Source organism: Canis lupus, chromosome 8 (genome assembly GCF_003254725.2).
Source record: "Canis lupus dingo isolate Sandy chromosome 8, ASM325472v2, whole genome shotgun sequence".
Classification (NCBI taxonomy): domain Eukaryota; kingdom Metazoa; phylum Chordata; class Mammalia; order Carnivora; family Canidae; genus Canis; species Canis lupus.
In genome coordinates, this window is record NC_064250.1 from 35,212,156 (window position 1) to 35,227,735 (window position 15,580).

The 15,580-nt window shown below is 35.7% G+C and overlaps 1 protein-coding gene and 1 long non-coding RNA gene across 7 annotated transcripts in view; one reads left to right on the top strand and one right to left on the bottom strand.

Moving 5' to 3' along the window:
* Window positions 1-15,580, top strand: part of LRRC9 (leucine rich repeat containing 9) — a 161,796-nt gene that overhangs the window by 62,023 nt on the left and 84,193 nt on the right. For all 6 annotated transcript variants that reach the window (XR_007412699.1, XR_007412701.1, XR_007412700.1 and 3 more), the window contains 7 exons: window positions 4,661-4,852; window positions 5,979-6,104; window positions 8,414-8,548; window positions 9,672-9,849; window positions 12,188-12,408; window positions 13,922-14,044; window positions 15,345-15,475. Coding sequence is in view for 2 of the 6 variants with exons in the window: in XM_049113636.1 (XP_048969593.1) it covers window positions 4,661-4,852; window positions 5,979-6,104; window positions 8,414-8,548; window positions 9,672-9,849; window positions 12,188-12,408; window positions 13,922-14,044; window positions 15,345-15,475 (1,106 nt within the window). In the remaining 4 variants the exon portion in view is untranslated. The remainder of the gene's footprint in view (window positions 1-4,660; window positions 4,853-5,978; window positions 6,105-8,413; window positions 8,549-9,671; window positions 9,850-12,187; window positions 12,409-13,921; window positions 14,045-15,344; window positions 15,476-15,580) is intronic.
* Window positions 1-15,580, bottom strand: part of LOC125755665 (uncharacterized) — a 33,477-nt gene that overhangs the window by 525 nt on the left and 17,372 nt on the right. Inside the window, exon 2 of the long non-coding RNA XR_007412705.1 lies at window positions 15,116-15,270. This is a non-coding gene — a long non-coding RNA (uncharacterized LOC125755665). The remainder of the gene's footprint in view (window positions 1-15,115; window positions 15,271-15,580) is intronic.

Consider the following 15,580-nt stretch of genomic DNA (forward strand, 5'->3'; position numbering starts at 1 on the left):
CTTCAAGGAGCCCTAGTTTCTTTCTTTCTTTCTTTTTTTTTTTTTTTTTTTAGATTTTATTTAATAAATTAGGAGAAAGAGAGTACAAGCACTAGTGAGGGGAGACGCAGAGATGGGGAGAAAAGGAGAATCTCCAGTAGACTCTCCACTAAGTACAGAGCCCGACTGGAGCTTAATCCCATGACCCTGAAGCCATAACCTGAGCTGAAACCATGACCTGAGCTGAAACCAAGAGTCGGATGCTTAACCAACTGAGCCACCCAGGTACCCCCTTTCTTTTCTTCTTTTAAACTGGAACTTTTTAGCTATTTTTCTGTTTCCTTGCTTTGGTTTTCTTCAGGGATTCACATTATCCATATGCTGAATCTTTAGCTATCTTCACTGTCTATCACTTTCTCTTGAGTCCTTTTTATCTCTTAATTTAAAGTTTCAAATTGATTTGATTTTATAGTTTTTCTTTTTTTTACCTTCTGTGTCAAAGCATTATCTATTGTGTTTAATTGCTTTTGTGTTTGACTATTTAGTCTTTGTTTCTGAAATGCTTTTATTTTATTTCAAATTCTTTTCTGGGTTCTTTTACCTCACTGCTGAGTTTTTCTAATCCATATTTGTTATTTTATGTTTTGTATCATTAACATCTTTTTGCTTGTCTTAAAACAGTTAATAGTAATAAATTTCGAGCATATCTTTCTGGTGTACTTTTATTGCCCACACCAATGTCTCTCTCTTTTTCCGCACCCCCATCTCCCTCCCTCTCCTTCCCACTCCTGTGCTAGCTTTCCTAGCTTTGTCTGGGATTTGATCTCAATACTTTTCTGTTGCTCATTTTTTAGTGAAGTTAGTTTTTTTTTAACTTTTAAAATGAAGTGAGGTTTGGGAAAGCTTTCCTACCTTCACAGATCTCCCTCTCTTGTTTATATGGGCTTAAAAAAAACCTGTAGTGAGATTTCCTGAGTCTATTCCCTTCTCCTCCTCCTCCTCCTCCTTCTTCTTTTCTATTCTATTCCCTTCTTCTACTTTGTCTCTCTCTCTCTCTCTCTCTCTCTCCTCTTTTGCTCTTTTTTCTTTTTTTGCCTGTTTAATTTTTTACTTAACCTCAACAGTTGCTTCTTTGAGAAGGATTCTGTTCTAGAAGGGAGCCCTGGTAGGGCAGTTTTAGGGATGGTAAGTGCTATACCACTCCAGCTGCTTCAGACCTTTCTCCTGTGGGTCCCAGGTTTTCATCTGGCAAAACTCCTCCCAGCTGTATCATATTGGTTCCAAACTTTCCAGGAAACATTGGCTGGCTATATGGGGGCTCTTTTGTTCTTAGGATCAGATACTGCCCTGATACTTCCTTCTTCCTCTCACATAGACATGGATACTATGTAGATCTTATTGTTGGTGGTTTATCCTTACAACTTCTTTGGAGGCTTATGAGGCTACCTTGTCACGTAACTTTGTTAGAAATGTCCATAGAATTTGGGTTTTATGTATTTATTCTGTTTTCATGTGGGGTTTCAGAGAGATTGAAAACGTGCTGCCAGTACTGAGCTTTGTATGTATGTTTAATATGAATTATGGAGATGCCTGGGTGGCTCAGTCAGGTAAGCGTCTGCCTTCGGCTCAGGTCATGATCCCAGGGTCCTGGGATAGAACCCTGCATCAGGCTCCCTGCTCAGTGGCGAGCCTGCTTCTCCTTCTTCCTCTCCATTTCCCCAACTTGTGCTCTCTGGCTTTCTCTATTTCTCTGTCAAATAAATAAATAAAATAATTTTTAAAAATATATGAATTATGTTTATCCTGGCATTATAAAAGGCTATGATCTAATTTCATCACTTGCCTGTCATTCCTATTGTCTTCTAAGGTTTTTTTTTTATGCTTTTTATTTATTCATGAGAGAAACAGAGAGAGAGAGATGGGGGGGGGGGAGAAGCAGGCTCCATGCAGGGAGCCCGGCATGGAACTCGATCCCAGGACTCCAGGATCATGCCCTAGGCCAAAGGCAGGTGCTAAACCACTGACCCACCCAGGGATCCCCTAAGGTTTTTTTTTTTAAGATTTTATTTATTTATTCATGAGAGACAGAGAGAGAGGCAGAGACAGGCAGAGGGAGAAGTGGGGGGGAGCCTGATATGGGACTCGATTCCCGAACTGGGATCACGCCCTGAGCCAAAGGCAGACACTCAACCACTGAGCCACCCAGGCATCCCTATCTTCTAAAATTTTTAATTTGCTTTTGAGATATCTCATTTTTATTATCATTTCCCTTAAGCATGTCTCTAACATGGAGAGTTTCCCTTCTTGTGTGTCAGAAGTTGCTTCTATTAGGTTGCAGAAAGTAAATATATTGTTCTTAAATGTTCATCATCCAGACCTTGACTTTTAAATCAAAATACCCAACATAACATTGCTTATATAATGGAAGACTTAGGCTTCATTAATGGTGGAAAAAGATATACACAATATGGTATTTATAGAGTTTTTAAAACTCTAAACAAGACATCCATATAAGATAAACTTAAAAGTCCTAAGCTGCATGTTTGTCATTCTCTTACCTGAACTATCAGGAAAAGAGAGTATCTAAGAGAAAGGAACAGGAAGAGATTTTTTTTTTCTCCGAAAATAGTTCCACCACAGTCAGAGTTGGCCAGAGAAAGACAGATATGTATGGCTATTTGCAATCTTATTGTAGATTATGTGCCAATTTTTTTTGAGATAATAGTTCCATTTTATCTTTTCCAATGAAAAATATATTGCTAAAGTGTCCCTGATGTCTAGAGAGAGCTAATTTATACTTAGAGAATGAACCTTATCTCTAAGAATACTGAAAAGAGGTGTTGTAGGTTTCAGTCTTTGTAAGCTGGCTTTAGTGTATTATAATTTAAGAAAGACAAACTGAAGTACAAAAATATTAAGACCCCTGCTACCAAACTGAAAATATTGTTCCATGAATATCTACCGAGTTCATAGAGTCTATTTTATCCCGTGGGAATATAAACATGAAGGCCCCATCCCCATTTTCAAGGAAAGAAGGCAGTTATCTTTTTATGATGTATGGTTCCCTCTCCCTCTGCCTGCCACTCCCCTTTGCTTGTGCACCCTCCCTCTTTCTCTGTCAAATGAATAAATAAAATGTTAAAAAAAAGAAAATTTTATTTGTAACAAATTAAAGTCTTAAAGACTTCTTCTTCTTCTTTTTTTTTTTTTTTTTTTTTTAGATTTTATTTATTTATCTAAGAAAAAGAGAGCTCAACCAAGAGGAGAGAGGGGGATGGGGAGATGGAGAACCATTCTCCCCGCTGAGCAAGGAGCCCAAAGCCAGACTCTATCCCAGGATTCTGGGATCATGACCTGAACCAAAGGCAGATGCTCAACCAACTGAGCCATCCAGTTGCCCCTGAAATCTTAAAGACTTCTTAAAAATAATTAAATGAAGATCTGAACAGATAAATGGCTAAAGATAAGAAACAATAAACAAAAAAAATTTTTAAATGACTAATACAAAACTTAGGAAAGATGTTCAACTTCACTGGTAATAAGCAATGTAAATTTTAAAAAGGCAGTTGAATTAGTATTTAAGAAAATGACCATTCCCATATTCTACTGTTGGAAGAAAAAATTGGTACAAACTTCCTTGAAAATTATTTAGCAGCATTTATCAAAAATCTTAACAATATAGGGATGCCTCAGTTGATTGAGCATCGGACTCTTGATCTCAGCTGACAGTCATGAGTTTGAGCCCTGTATTGGGCTCTGCACTGGACATGGAGCTTACTTCAAAGAAAAAGAAAATGTAAAAAAAAAAAATCTAACAATATAGAAATCCTTAAAACTAATAATCTCATTTCTAAAAATCTTTTCTGAAAAAATAGTAGAGTCTTAGTTAAAGTATCATGATTATGGATGTTTGTTGTCATGTTGCCAATAATTAAAGCCACATAATTGTTCATAGTAAAATGTTTAAAATAATCCTAATAATTCACTCATTAAAATATTATACAATCGTGAAAAACAATTTTGAAGAATATTTAATGATGTGTGAATGTTAAAGGGATACAAATTTCTATATAATACAGTCTGTTTTATGTAAGAAAATATGTGCATATAATTTAAAAACAGATTTTCAGTGGTTCCTTCTGAGCAATAGAATTATATGTGCTTTCTATTTTTCTTTCAATTTTTTTATATTTCCCAAATTTCCAATTTAGAATGTGCATAAATTTAATGATTTTCAAATTATTAAAAGTCATGTACTTTTAAAAGAGAGAATTATAGAATAGGCCTAATTTCTACCTCTAAAGATGAACCTTTTTTAGCCAGACTATGTATGGGTTTAATGGTATAAGTCAGTGCCCAGATAGCATTATGTGTAATTCTTTGTTTGTTAGGGACAAATTATCTTGTCAGTTACTCTTCACCTTCTTTTCTATGAAAACAAACACGGTCACTGTATATTATAAGGGTGAAGTGAGAATAAGAAAAGTCTACAAATAAAATGCCTGTAGCTCTTTGGGATAATACATAGACTGATACCATAATTGCAATATATCTACTTTGTAGGTTTTCTGTAAGAATTACCAAAAATTATATAAAGTACTTAGTGAATCTTAGAGAAAATAACTCTGTAAATACAATCTATGATCCTTTTTTGCACCACTTCTGTTTGTATGTTTTGCAGTATAACCTTGAATATTTGGATGCAAGCCATAACCATGTGATAACCCTGGAGGGATTTAGAGGTCTGATGAAACTGAAGCACTTAGACTTGAGCTGGAATCAACTGAAAAAATCTGGTGATGAAATAAATATGTTATGCAAACACACCACAAGCCTTCTTACTCTTGATATTAGGCATAATCCATGGCAAAAGGTATGCAGCAGATGTGTTTATAAAAAAGCAAACGATCATTTTTATTTCAAAGCCAGTTTCTTACTACCATTCAGTAATAGCCAGAAATAGGCAAACTATCTGTGTTTTGTTAGAATTCCTTTAAGTATTTCATAAGCTGAATTTAGTGTAGTGATCAAATGAATCAAATATTACATAAGAAAAGATTTTTTTGATAAGCTCTAATAGCTTGAGAGTATTATGGCTTAAAGAGTGTTAGATACCACTGCCATTTACAATCCTTGGGAGAATTTATATAGTTCAGTGTGCTAATAAAACCTATGGTAATGAGGCAGTGGGGTCAAGGATAATAGAATACAGTGACAGAGACATACCATTACAGGGGAACAAATTTGTCACTTCCCATGATGAACCTGTATTATAAAGGCTTATGTTCTGCTGTAAATGGAAATTTGATTGAACACTTATTTTTTTCTCATCACAAAAAGACATAGATTCATGCTAGAAATTTCAGTATCAATAGTTAGGTTTAAGAATCTTCAAGTATTTAAAATAAGCCCCAACTTTATATATTCAAAAATCCTCCTTTGCTTTTCAAAAATATATATGACTGTGTTCAACGTTTTCAAAAAAGGCTAATGATTGGTTCTATTAAATTCGCCATATTACTGTGTTTACATTGTTGTATCTCTTCCTTCTTGCTCAGAAGAATTGAAGGATATTTTTCTTTTGCCAAAGTAAACCCAGAATGTGCCTGGACATAGTACAGCTATCTTCCTGTTGCCAAACTAAATGTCAAAGATCGATACAGAATCACAAATAGAGCTGACTAACTGCTGATCTGGATAAGCAGAGACACTGCAATTCTCTGAACACTTTTTTCACCATACTTTTCAACAGGTTATAGGACTTCCCTTCCTTCATAAGAATAGAGCCATCTACCTTCAAACAAAACAGATTAGTTCTTAAATATAATTTAAGTTCAGCTATTAAAGTACTAAGTTAAGCCCTTATTTGTAGATATATCTAATAAAGTGGGAGATGCATAATTTTGAATTACATGGGAAGGAATGAAGAAGCACTCCTTTCCATGCCATAATATATATATATATTTTGTAAAAATTAACTTTTTGTTATTTTTCCCAAGCCAGCCACATTAAGGCTGAGTGTTATTGGCAGATTAAAGACTCTCACTCATTTAGATGGACTCCTCATTTCTGAAGAAGAAGCAACAGCAGCTATGAAATTTATTACTGGAACAAAGATTACTCAGGTTGGGTTTTACTGTCTAATATTTCCTGTGCAATTTAGAATATACAAATTATATTGTCCATACTCTTGCTTTGTTATTAAGATGTTGTATGCTCTCTTAGCATTCTAATAAAAAAGTCAGTTAATATATAACAATCATACACCTGAACTTTTTTCCTGTTTAAATATATCCCGTTTAAATACCAGCTGATTGTGTGGATACTCATCCCTAATGCACTACCCTAAAAATCAACAAAAATTCCTCTAGGGTAACTTTTTTTCCTAGTCAACCTGAACTCACCAGAGTCCTTTATAGAAATGAAAATAACTTACTGTGGATAAGGTAAGCTTAGAGGCCTTAATAAAGCACTTAGTGAACTACCTACCTAGTATTGGTATGATATGTATCTGGAAAAAAACAAAATAAAAAACACATAACCTATTAACTTGGGGTGCATGGAGAAAGTTCATATTATCCAGATTAAGAATGCTATACTTTGGCCAAAGTAGCTTCATCTTAAATATCTTTACTCTAGTTCTCTAGCTATTTACTCTTTGTGAGATATTTGAGTATTAGTTCCTTAATATGATGTTTAATTTGGGATCTATTCAAAATGAAGGAAAGAACTTCCTTTGTCAATAAAAATATATTTAATTCCTGAAGAAGAGCTGGGGATTTATCCTACCAGAAATCAAAACTTACAAAATCACTGAAGACAATAGACTTGGAGCACCTAGGTGGGTCAGTTGGTTAAGTGTCTGACTCTTGATTTTCAGCTCAGGTCTTGATCTCAGGGTCAATGAGTTCAAGCCCCACATTGGCCTCCATGCTGGGTGTGGAGCCTACTTTTAAAAAAAAGGTAGATTCGGCACAGACCAAGAGAACAGAACCAATATAGACCCATATATACACGGAAACTTGATAAATAACAAACTGAGCTACCTTTACAGATCAGGAAGGCTAGTCAATAAAAGGCACTGGGACAGGTCCATTAAGGACTTGACTGTAAAAGTCAAAATCAAGAATCCTTTAGAAGTAAAGATCAGAGATTATCATTATGACTTTGAATGAGAGAAGAATTTATTACTCAAGAAAACAACATAAATATAAAAGACTGGATTTGTCTATGTTAAAATTAATATATCTGTTCCATAAAGGGCACACCATAAAGAAAGAGAAAAAGCAAGCTACATACTGGGAGAAAAATTTGCAACACATCTAACTGACAAAAGATGTTATTTACATATCCAGAACATATCCGAAAAAAGACAACCAATCAAACAGAAAAATAGGCAAAAGATACTGGAGAGGAAATCAGAACAGCCAAATAACAGGAAAAGATGCTTCACCACATTAGCATTCAAGAAAATAAACATTAAAACCACATAATCTACCAATTTATAGCCACCAGTTGGCAATTTTAGTAAGTTTTGATTTCTGGGAGGGTAAATCCCCAACTCTTCTTCAGGAATTAATTATTTCTTTTTATTGACAATATCAAGTTTTAGCAAAAATTTGAAGTAAAAGTACAGTTGGTTTAACCACTTTGGAAAATAATTTTGCATTATCTAGGAAAGCTGAATATATACTTCCCCTAAAACCCAGCAAGTTGTATATACGCTAAAGATATTCTTGCATGTATGCAACAGGAGTCAAGAATATTCATATCAACAGTATGAAAAACTGAATCAGCCCCAGTGTTCATTGATGGGAGAATCACTAAGGAAATACTGGAGAGCAGTGACACATGAATGAACTACAACCACATGCAGCAGCACAGATGAATCTCATGAACACAATGTTGAGCAAAATAGCAACCCATAGAAGAATATGAATTTATTATTCAATGTGCATTAGGTTCCAATATGTATAAGACTAAATGATATATTATGTATGGGCACAAACATAGGTCTATAAAGCAAATGAATGGTAGATATAAAATTGGAGATCATTTGCTTCTTAGGTCATTGGTTGATCATGTGAGATGAGTGATAGCTTCTGAGGGGAAGGAGAGGAAAAGGATTAGGATGGGCACACAGGGAGGAATATTCTAGCTCTGGAACTTGTTCAATGGATAGATTATATGGATATTTGTATTACAGCAATCCTTTTATAGTTCTATAAATATTATTTTCTAATGGTTAAATATCTGCTAAAACAAAAAGTAAAATATATATCTAGATACTGAAAACATTTTAAGGCAAAGAAAATGACACATTTTAAGATTATACATTGGGCCACTCACCTAGGAAACAATACTTTTAACTGTATATAAATGACCCTTCTTTATGCCATTTCCTTTATTCATCATATGTTTTTTATTTTATTAGTTATCTCTCTTACAGCATTCTAGTATTAAAGAGGAAAGACCACGGATACTTAGTATATGGCCTTCTGCCAAAATTCTGACACAGATTTCCAAGTTAGGACCACATTTACATCTGAGTGGAAATTGGTACTTGAAGGTAAAAGCTAATTCTATTAAACCTAATATAAAAACTTAATTCAGTTGATTTTTAGTAAGCTTTGGTCTGTGCATCATAAAGAGGGCACAAAGAGGTAAGGGGCAGAAAACTGGAAAAGTCAAATGAGAGGGATGGCTGGGAGGCTCAATGGTTGAGCGTCTGCTTTCAGCTCAGAGCATGATCCCACGGTCCATGGATTGAGTTCTAAATCAGGCACCCTGCGAGGAGTCTGCTTCTCCCTCTGGCTATGTCTCTACCTCTCTCTCCATGTCTCTCATGAATAAATAAAATCTTTTTTAAAAATAAATTTAAAAAATAAAATGGACAGAGAGGTCAAGTCATGAGTGGTAATGTCACAGGGACTAGGCATTAATGGTGGTCATCATAAAACTGGAGATTTAAGATAAAGATACACTGTAAGACCAAAAGGTATGTTTTGGTAATACAAAATAAGCAGGCAAGCTTTAAAGCTCAGAACCAGAAATCAAGCCAAAAGTTTGGGCAGCAATGTAAAAGAAATTAAGAATCCTGGCATTGGACTAGGGAAACTGATCAGAATTCAGCCAAGGATAAGGGAAAGGGTTATAGAGCACCACCAGCTTCTTTTTGCTGCACAAAGCAGCCTTATACATTATTTTTATTACCAGATTTTATATATATATTTAGGTGTGATACAGGCCCAGTGACAGCTCTGGCTGACACCACAGTGAATTTTAGAATTAATGGCCTTATAAATTTGCCCCAGGTTGGGTTGAGATGGCCAGGCCTTTATATCCCTCTATTGTTGGATGTGGGCCAGCCTGGGAAACAGCATGACCTTGGGCAAAACAGCTCTGTGCAGCTGAGGCTGTCCCAAAAGGCACTGACAACCAAAGGCTTTCTGCTAGCAGCACTCTTAGAAGCTGGGACAAGTTTTTCACTTTGGTGTGAATCTGGCACAGCACAGTGTCCATAAAACCATATAAGTCCTCTTGGAGTTATAATATTATCAAATTTTACTCTATTGTAAGCTTCACTGTGTTTTTAATTCCTTTGATGTCACTAATTATTTCATTAGCCTTTTTGTAGCACTGAGTTTATTGATAAGATTCGGAAGTAATATAAAATGTGAATTATTCTACAGATAACTGCTTTAAATTTAGATGGGCAACATCTCTTTGAAATCACAAACTTAGAAAAATTGGAAAATTTGAAATGGGCGTCATTCAGCAACAATAATCTCACCAAAATGGAAGGTTTAGAATCTTGTGTTAACTTGGAAGAGCTCACTTTGGATGGAAACTGCATCTCAAAGATAGAAGGTATCTGAGAATTTGAAAATCTTAAAGTATGAATGTCTAGTTAACAAGAGCAAACAATGAATAACAGTGAGGACAGAATTTCTGAGTCTGAGGAGGGAGATGTCTAGAGAAGTTCCAAGGTTTGGGGAAGAGCGTTCTACACTCATGCTGGTAGGATCTGGGACCAGTTGCTATACGTAATAAGCCCAGCTAGCAGACTTTTACCTCCTCTAACTTTCCTCTCCTCTCTTCTGTGACAGTGTTTACCACCTATTACCAAACCTAGCGCATTATAAACTAGGCAGTAATTAATATCTATAGAATGTGAAGAATGAATGAATGAAGTGTGCTTTTGAAAAAGATAAAGCAGCCCAGTTCATTTTTCAAAATATGGAATTAAAGTTACATTTGGAAATGTGAAGACTAACAAAAATGAAAACTTTATTCACTAGAGGTTGAAAAGCAAATGTACTATATAACCTTTTATAGGGATCCATATAAAGAAGTATTGTTGAGCAGCTTTACTAATGTTAGGTTTATCTAGGTATAGAATATTTCTGGTTGTGCATTTCGCTAACATGTTTGTTCTTGTCAAGGAGAGAAGGTAAGATCTGGAAAATCATGGCTGGAAGAGAATTTATACTTTACTCATTTTTGAATTGTTGGATTCTTTTCAGCTGTATGTGTGTGTGCTTTTTCATAAAATAGAAAATTTCTATTTCAAAAAATTACATATGCAAAATCAAGTAATAAACATCTTTAAAAAATAGTATGTATAACATTTGTTATACTTTATATTTACTCTTAACAATCTGCTTCTAAAACTTACTTGATCATCAGAATCACTTGGGAAACTTATTGAATATACAGATTCACAAGCCACTCCTTTGTAGATTTCAATTGAGTAAACCTGGGGGTAGCTCAGACATCTGTCTTTAGAACCATCACTAGTCTTCCATTCCTATACAAAAGGTGTTAGTTTTGCTTTGTATGTATAATGAGAACCTGGTTTCCTTTTTATTCTCATCCATAAGCCTACTGAAGGGAAGAATCCTCTAACCTATATTTTTCCTATACCCATTTTTCAGAGATGATATTTTTACCTCACTCAACTTTAACAGGTATTTCTTTTCTTTTCTCCAGACACAGATAGGTTTAATATCCATCTAAGGATTTTTTGCTGTGATGGTTTTATCCTAACTTGCCCTAGATCAGGTTAATTTAGCATTGCATAGTCCCATGATGAAGGCTGCTGTGAAAAGCCAGCATACACAAAATGTATTTGCCAAAACTATAAATGATGTTTTCCAAATGCCATTCCATTTGATTCTATAACCCCGTAGAAGCAGGAGACAGAAAATGAAAGACTCCTAACTCTGGGAAACGAACTAGGGGTGGTAGAAGGGGAGGTGGGTGGGGGGTGGGGGTGACTGGATGACAGGCATTGAGGTGGGCACTTGACGGGATGAGCACTGGGTGTTATTCTATATGTTGGCAAATTGAATACCAATAACAAATAAATTTTAAAAAAAGAAGCAGATTTCAGTCTGTCCTTTTTTTTTTTAAGTAAGCTAGGTGTGGAGCCCAGCATGGGGCCTGAACTCACAGTCAGGAGATAGAAAACTGAGCTGAGATCAAGAGTCAGATGCCCAACCGATTGAGCCTCCCTGGCTCCCCTTAGTACATTCTTTTTATGGATGAGGAAAACGAAGCACAGAAATTACAACATTTTACATGATATACCTATGATCCCAAATCTAGTAATACTTTGGAACAAACTCTGACTCCCAAAGTTCTCATCTTTCAACTTGCACCATCCTACCTACATATAGTTAAAAAGTGCCTCCAGTACCTAGTATCCATAAGAGCTAGAGGTAGTAAGGGGTGGCATTTTCTAAAGTTCTGTCTTGAAGTACTTTTAAGCATCTAAAGGTAGAATTAGGCCAAATGGTTCTTTTTAATACAAATGATGCCACAATGAGGAATACTTTCCAAAGTGGTGTATCTAGTGCTTTATTTTAAATGTTTTAAAATAGGGGCTGGTGATTTTTTTTTTTAGCTTTGTGTGACTATGATGGTGAAAATCTTAATTATATTATGAAGGTTATTTGAAAGCAAAACTCAATATTTCCTACATAATAGCTTCCCTTAACACCTAAGAAGACTGAGTCTACTTAGAAATCCAAAACTGGAATTTAATATATTAGCTGGAATACATTATATCCATCTTAAACAGAAGTTAAAACAATGATAGCTAATACTATAGAGTCTAAAGAGAAAGAGTAAAATGGCCAGCCATTTTTTATATTAGCTTTTCAGTGCTATCTGAATTTTTTCTTGTATTTGCTTATTTTTCTAGGCATTTCCAGACTGACTAAATTAACCCGCCTCAGCATAAATAATAATCTTCTCACTGGTCTGGAAAAACATACTTTTGATAACATGCTTCATCTTCACTCCCTTTCTCTTGAGAACAACAGAATAACTTCATTGAGTGGTTTACAAAAAGCTCTTACTCTGATTGAATTATACATAAGCAACAACTATATTGCTCTCAATCAGGAGATCTACAATTTAAAGGTGACTATCTGAGGTGGTAAAGTTTTTGTTTTTTAAAATATGTATTGTCTTTTTATATTATGAAAATAATGCATGTTCAATGTGTAAGTTTGGAAGATATAGAAAAATATAAAGAAAGTAAAAATCAAGAATAACAAGGTTTACTAAAATGTATTTGCATTCTATTTATACATACATAAACGTGTATAATGTCCCCGTGGTTGGGGAGTTAGAGTCTTTAACATTTCCTGTTCTCAGAGGAATTCTTGATTATCTCTCATCGATTCTTACTGGTGACCCCAACTCTTTTTGGATGACTTTGCCCAGCTTTGTCCTCTTTAATTCTCCCAACGAAATGTCTAAGTCAAGGCTACTATATAATAGGCTTTCCTGAAAATTTTTTAAGTAATTAATTAATTTATTTATTCATAAGAGACAGAGAGAAAGGCAGAGACATAGGCAGAGGAACAAGCAGGCTCCTCACAGGAAGCCTGATGCAGGACTCTAATCCCAGACCCCAGGATCACAACCTGAGCCAAAGGCATCTAGATGCTCAACCACTGAGACACCCAGTGCCCCATCTGAAAATTTGAATAAAAGGGAAGTTTACTATAGCACAGAATAGGAAATCGCTCAAATGCATTGTGTGACTTCACTGTTTCTAAAGTTCAATGGCCGTTCCCTACCACTGGTACTCTCACGATGGCCTCTTTCTGTTTGCTGATACCATATCACTAGGTAGTACTTTACCTCCTACCAAAAACTTATGTCCATTTTCTATCTTTCCTTGTGTTCAGTCTTCTCCCCTCCTACTCCCTCAATATAATTACTTCTTCTAAAGCTGCAGAGGCAACCTAACCAATGATAGCAGCAGGAAAATAAACCATTTTACATCATGATGAGAGTAGTGTTACTCCCACTGGTCTTAACCTCTCCCATCCACCTCTGCTCTGGGCTCTTCCTGCGCAGTGAAGGCACATCGGCATGTCCTGTCTAATAAGAAAGCACATTTTCCCTTAAGATGGACTCTGCTACTTTCTCAAAAGATAGAAGCACATCAGTTTTATCCCTCATCAGAAGGCAGTGTTTCTCATTCCTGTTATATCTATATACAAACATGCATACTATTTAATAGACTATTATCCCATACACAAAACATATGGTTTTAGACTTACCAAAGTTCCTTCCACATCTTTACTACTGATAATACATTTAGCAACAGCATCCTAAAAGAGATTCTTATCATCTAACACATCCCACTGAAATATTATACAAAATCAGAACTTACTGGTCTGCAAGGATAACTCCTGCAATAAAATATATACTTAAAAACACTGAAATCACTATTAAATGATAGAGCAATTCAATTATTAAAATTCAAGGATGATTAGACTCTTATGAAGAAAAAACTTGCTAGAGTAGTAGAAAAAACTTGCTACACGTATGTGTGTGTGTGTAGGTAGGTAGAGATAGAAACAGAGATAGATAGAGATATATAGATATATTTTTAAATGTATGTGTTTTTATTACCCAGGGTTTATGCAACCTGGTCATTCTTGACATGCATGGAAACATTATTGTATGGAATCAAGAAAACTACCGGTTGTTTGTAATATTTCATCTTCCAGAACTGAAAGCTTTGGATGGAATCTCTATTGTAAGCTGTTTTGTGACTCATAGCATTTGGTCCAATTCATATTCATATATCCATAGGCCATAATCATTTTCAACATTGCCTTATGACTAATATGATACCAAACTTAGGTTTGAATTAAAGAGGATAGTGGTGTATCATCATCATGCTCAAGTGAGCATCATCTTCCCTTAGCAAGAATAGCACAGTCATATCAGCATACTTCCTCAGAACCAGGAGAAAAACAGAAGTCTATGGACATCTCTTTAGCCTCACTCATGTTCACACTGAGTGTGAGCATTCTCATGAAGATGTGTAAACCAGCCCTTCATGCTTTTATCCTCCCACTGTAGACAACCAATGTTTTAATTCCCATTCCAATTCTCTATCAAGCAATTACTCTTGAAGAGATCTTACTGCCCATTGTTGGACATTTGGGGCTTCAAATGTGTTCCTTGGTCTGAAGAAAGAACAGTCAGTTGTCTAAATTGGCATTGATATCTTCTGTCTCAGTTCTTTTATAGCACTCTGAGCACTTGCATTTACCACTGGGTAAGCAAAATCCAGTCCAGATTCAGTTTCTATTTCTGTCAAGACCCTTCTGCAGTCCTTAGGGCTACCAGAATCAGTCTGATTTGCCAGCTATGTTCAAGGCCTTCCCATGAGGGAGATCTGCCACATAGTCATCTGCAGTCTTGGTCTCTTTTGCTGGCAGACAGAACAGTACTTATTGGTATTTTGTGCCTCAGAGGGTGCAAGAGAAAAATGTCTAGATTCAGACCACCTCTGCATTGCTGCAGACCCTCCAGTGTCTATTTCATAAAGCCAGGTGGCCACCCTAAGTGAGCATACGGGGATATCTGCTTGTCAATTCCCATCACCTTTCAAACCTGGAAGGGAGTTCTCATAGGCATCAATGTGTCTTATTGTACTGTACTCCTTAAATTTCCATGGGGCCCTGACTTTTATGGGCATCCCTTTAATAGGCCAGGTTTCCCTTGCTCTCCTGCCTAACCACATGGCCAGGCCAGGAACAGTGGATAAAGACTAAATATATATTTATTATAAATCACAATAATATGCCAGGGAGCTCACCACAGTGCCATTCCTCAGGTCCCAAGGTCCCTAGTTGGTCTACCTTCTCTGCACCTTTTGGTCTACTTTATGTTTATTTCATATATATAATGTGTAGGAGTTTCGGCGGTATTTAAGACGAGGAATAAGAAGAAATGAGTCCGCTCCATTTTGACCTAAAACCAAAGAATTAATGCCATTTAGTCATCTGTAAGAGAAGACATCACTTTCTAAATGTCCTCATATATAGGAAGCACCAGAGACTGAATGTGCAAAAGATTTATTTGGTGGCAGACTTACTTCTGACATGATTGCAGAACGACAAGGACATTCAAACTTCACCGAAATGCAAGAACTAAATTGGACTTCATCATCCATCAGGTACAATCATTTCATTATATGTTTTTTGATATTATAAATATGTAATTATTGTCATTTTCTAAGGCTTAGAATTTAATATACATCTTATCCAGATATAACCAATAA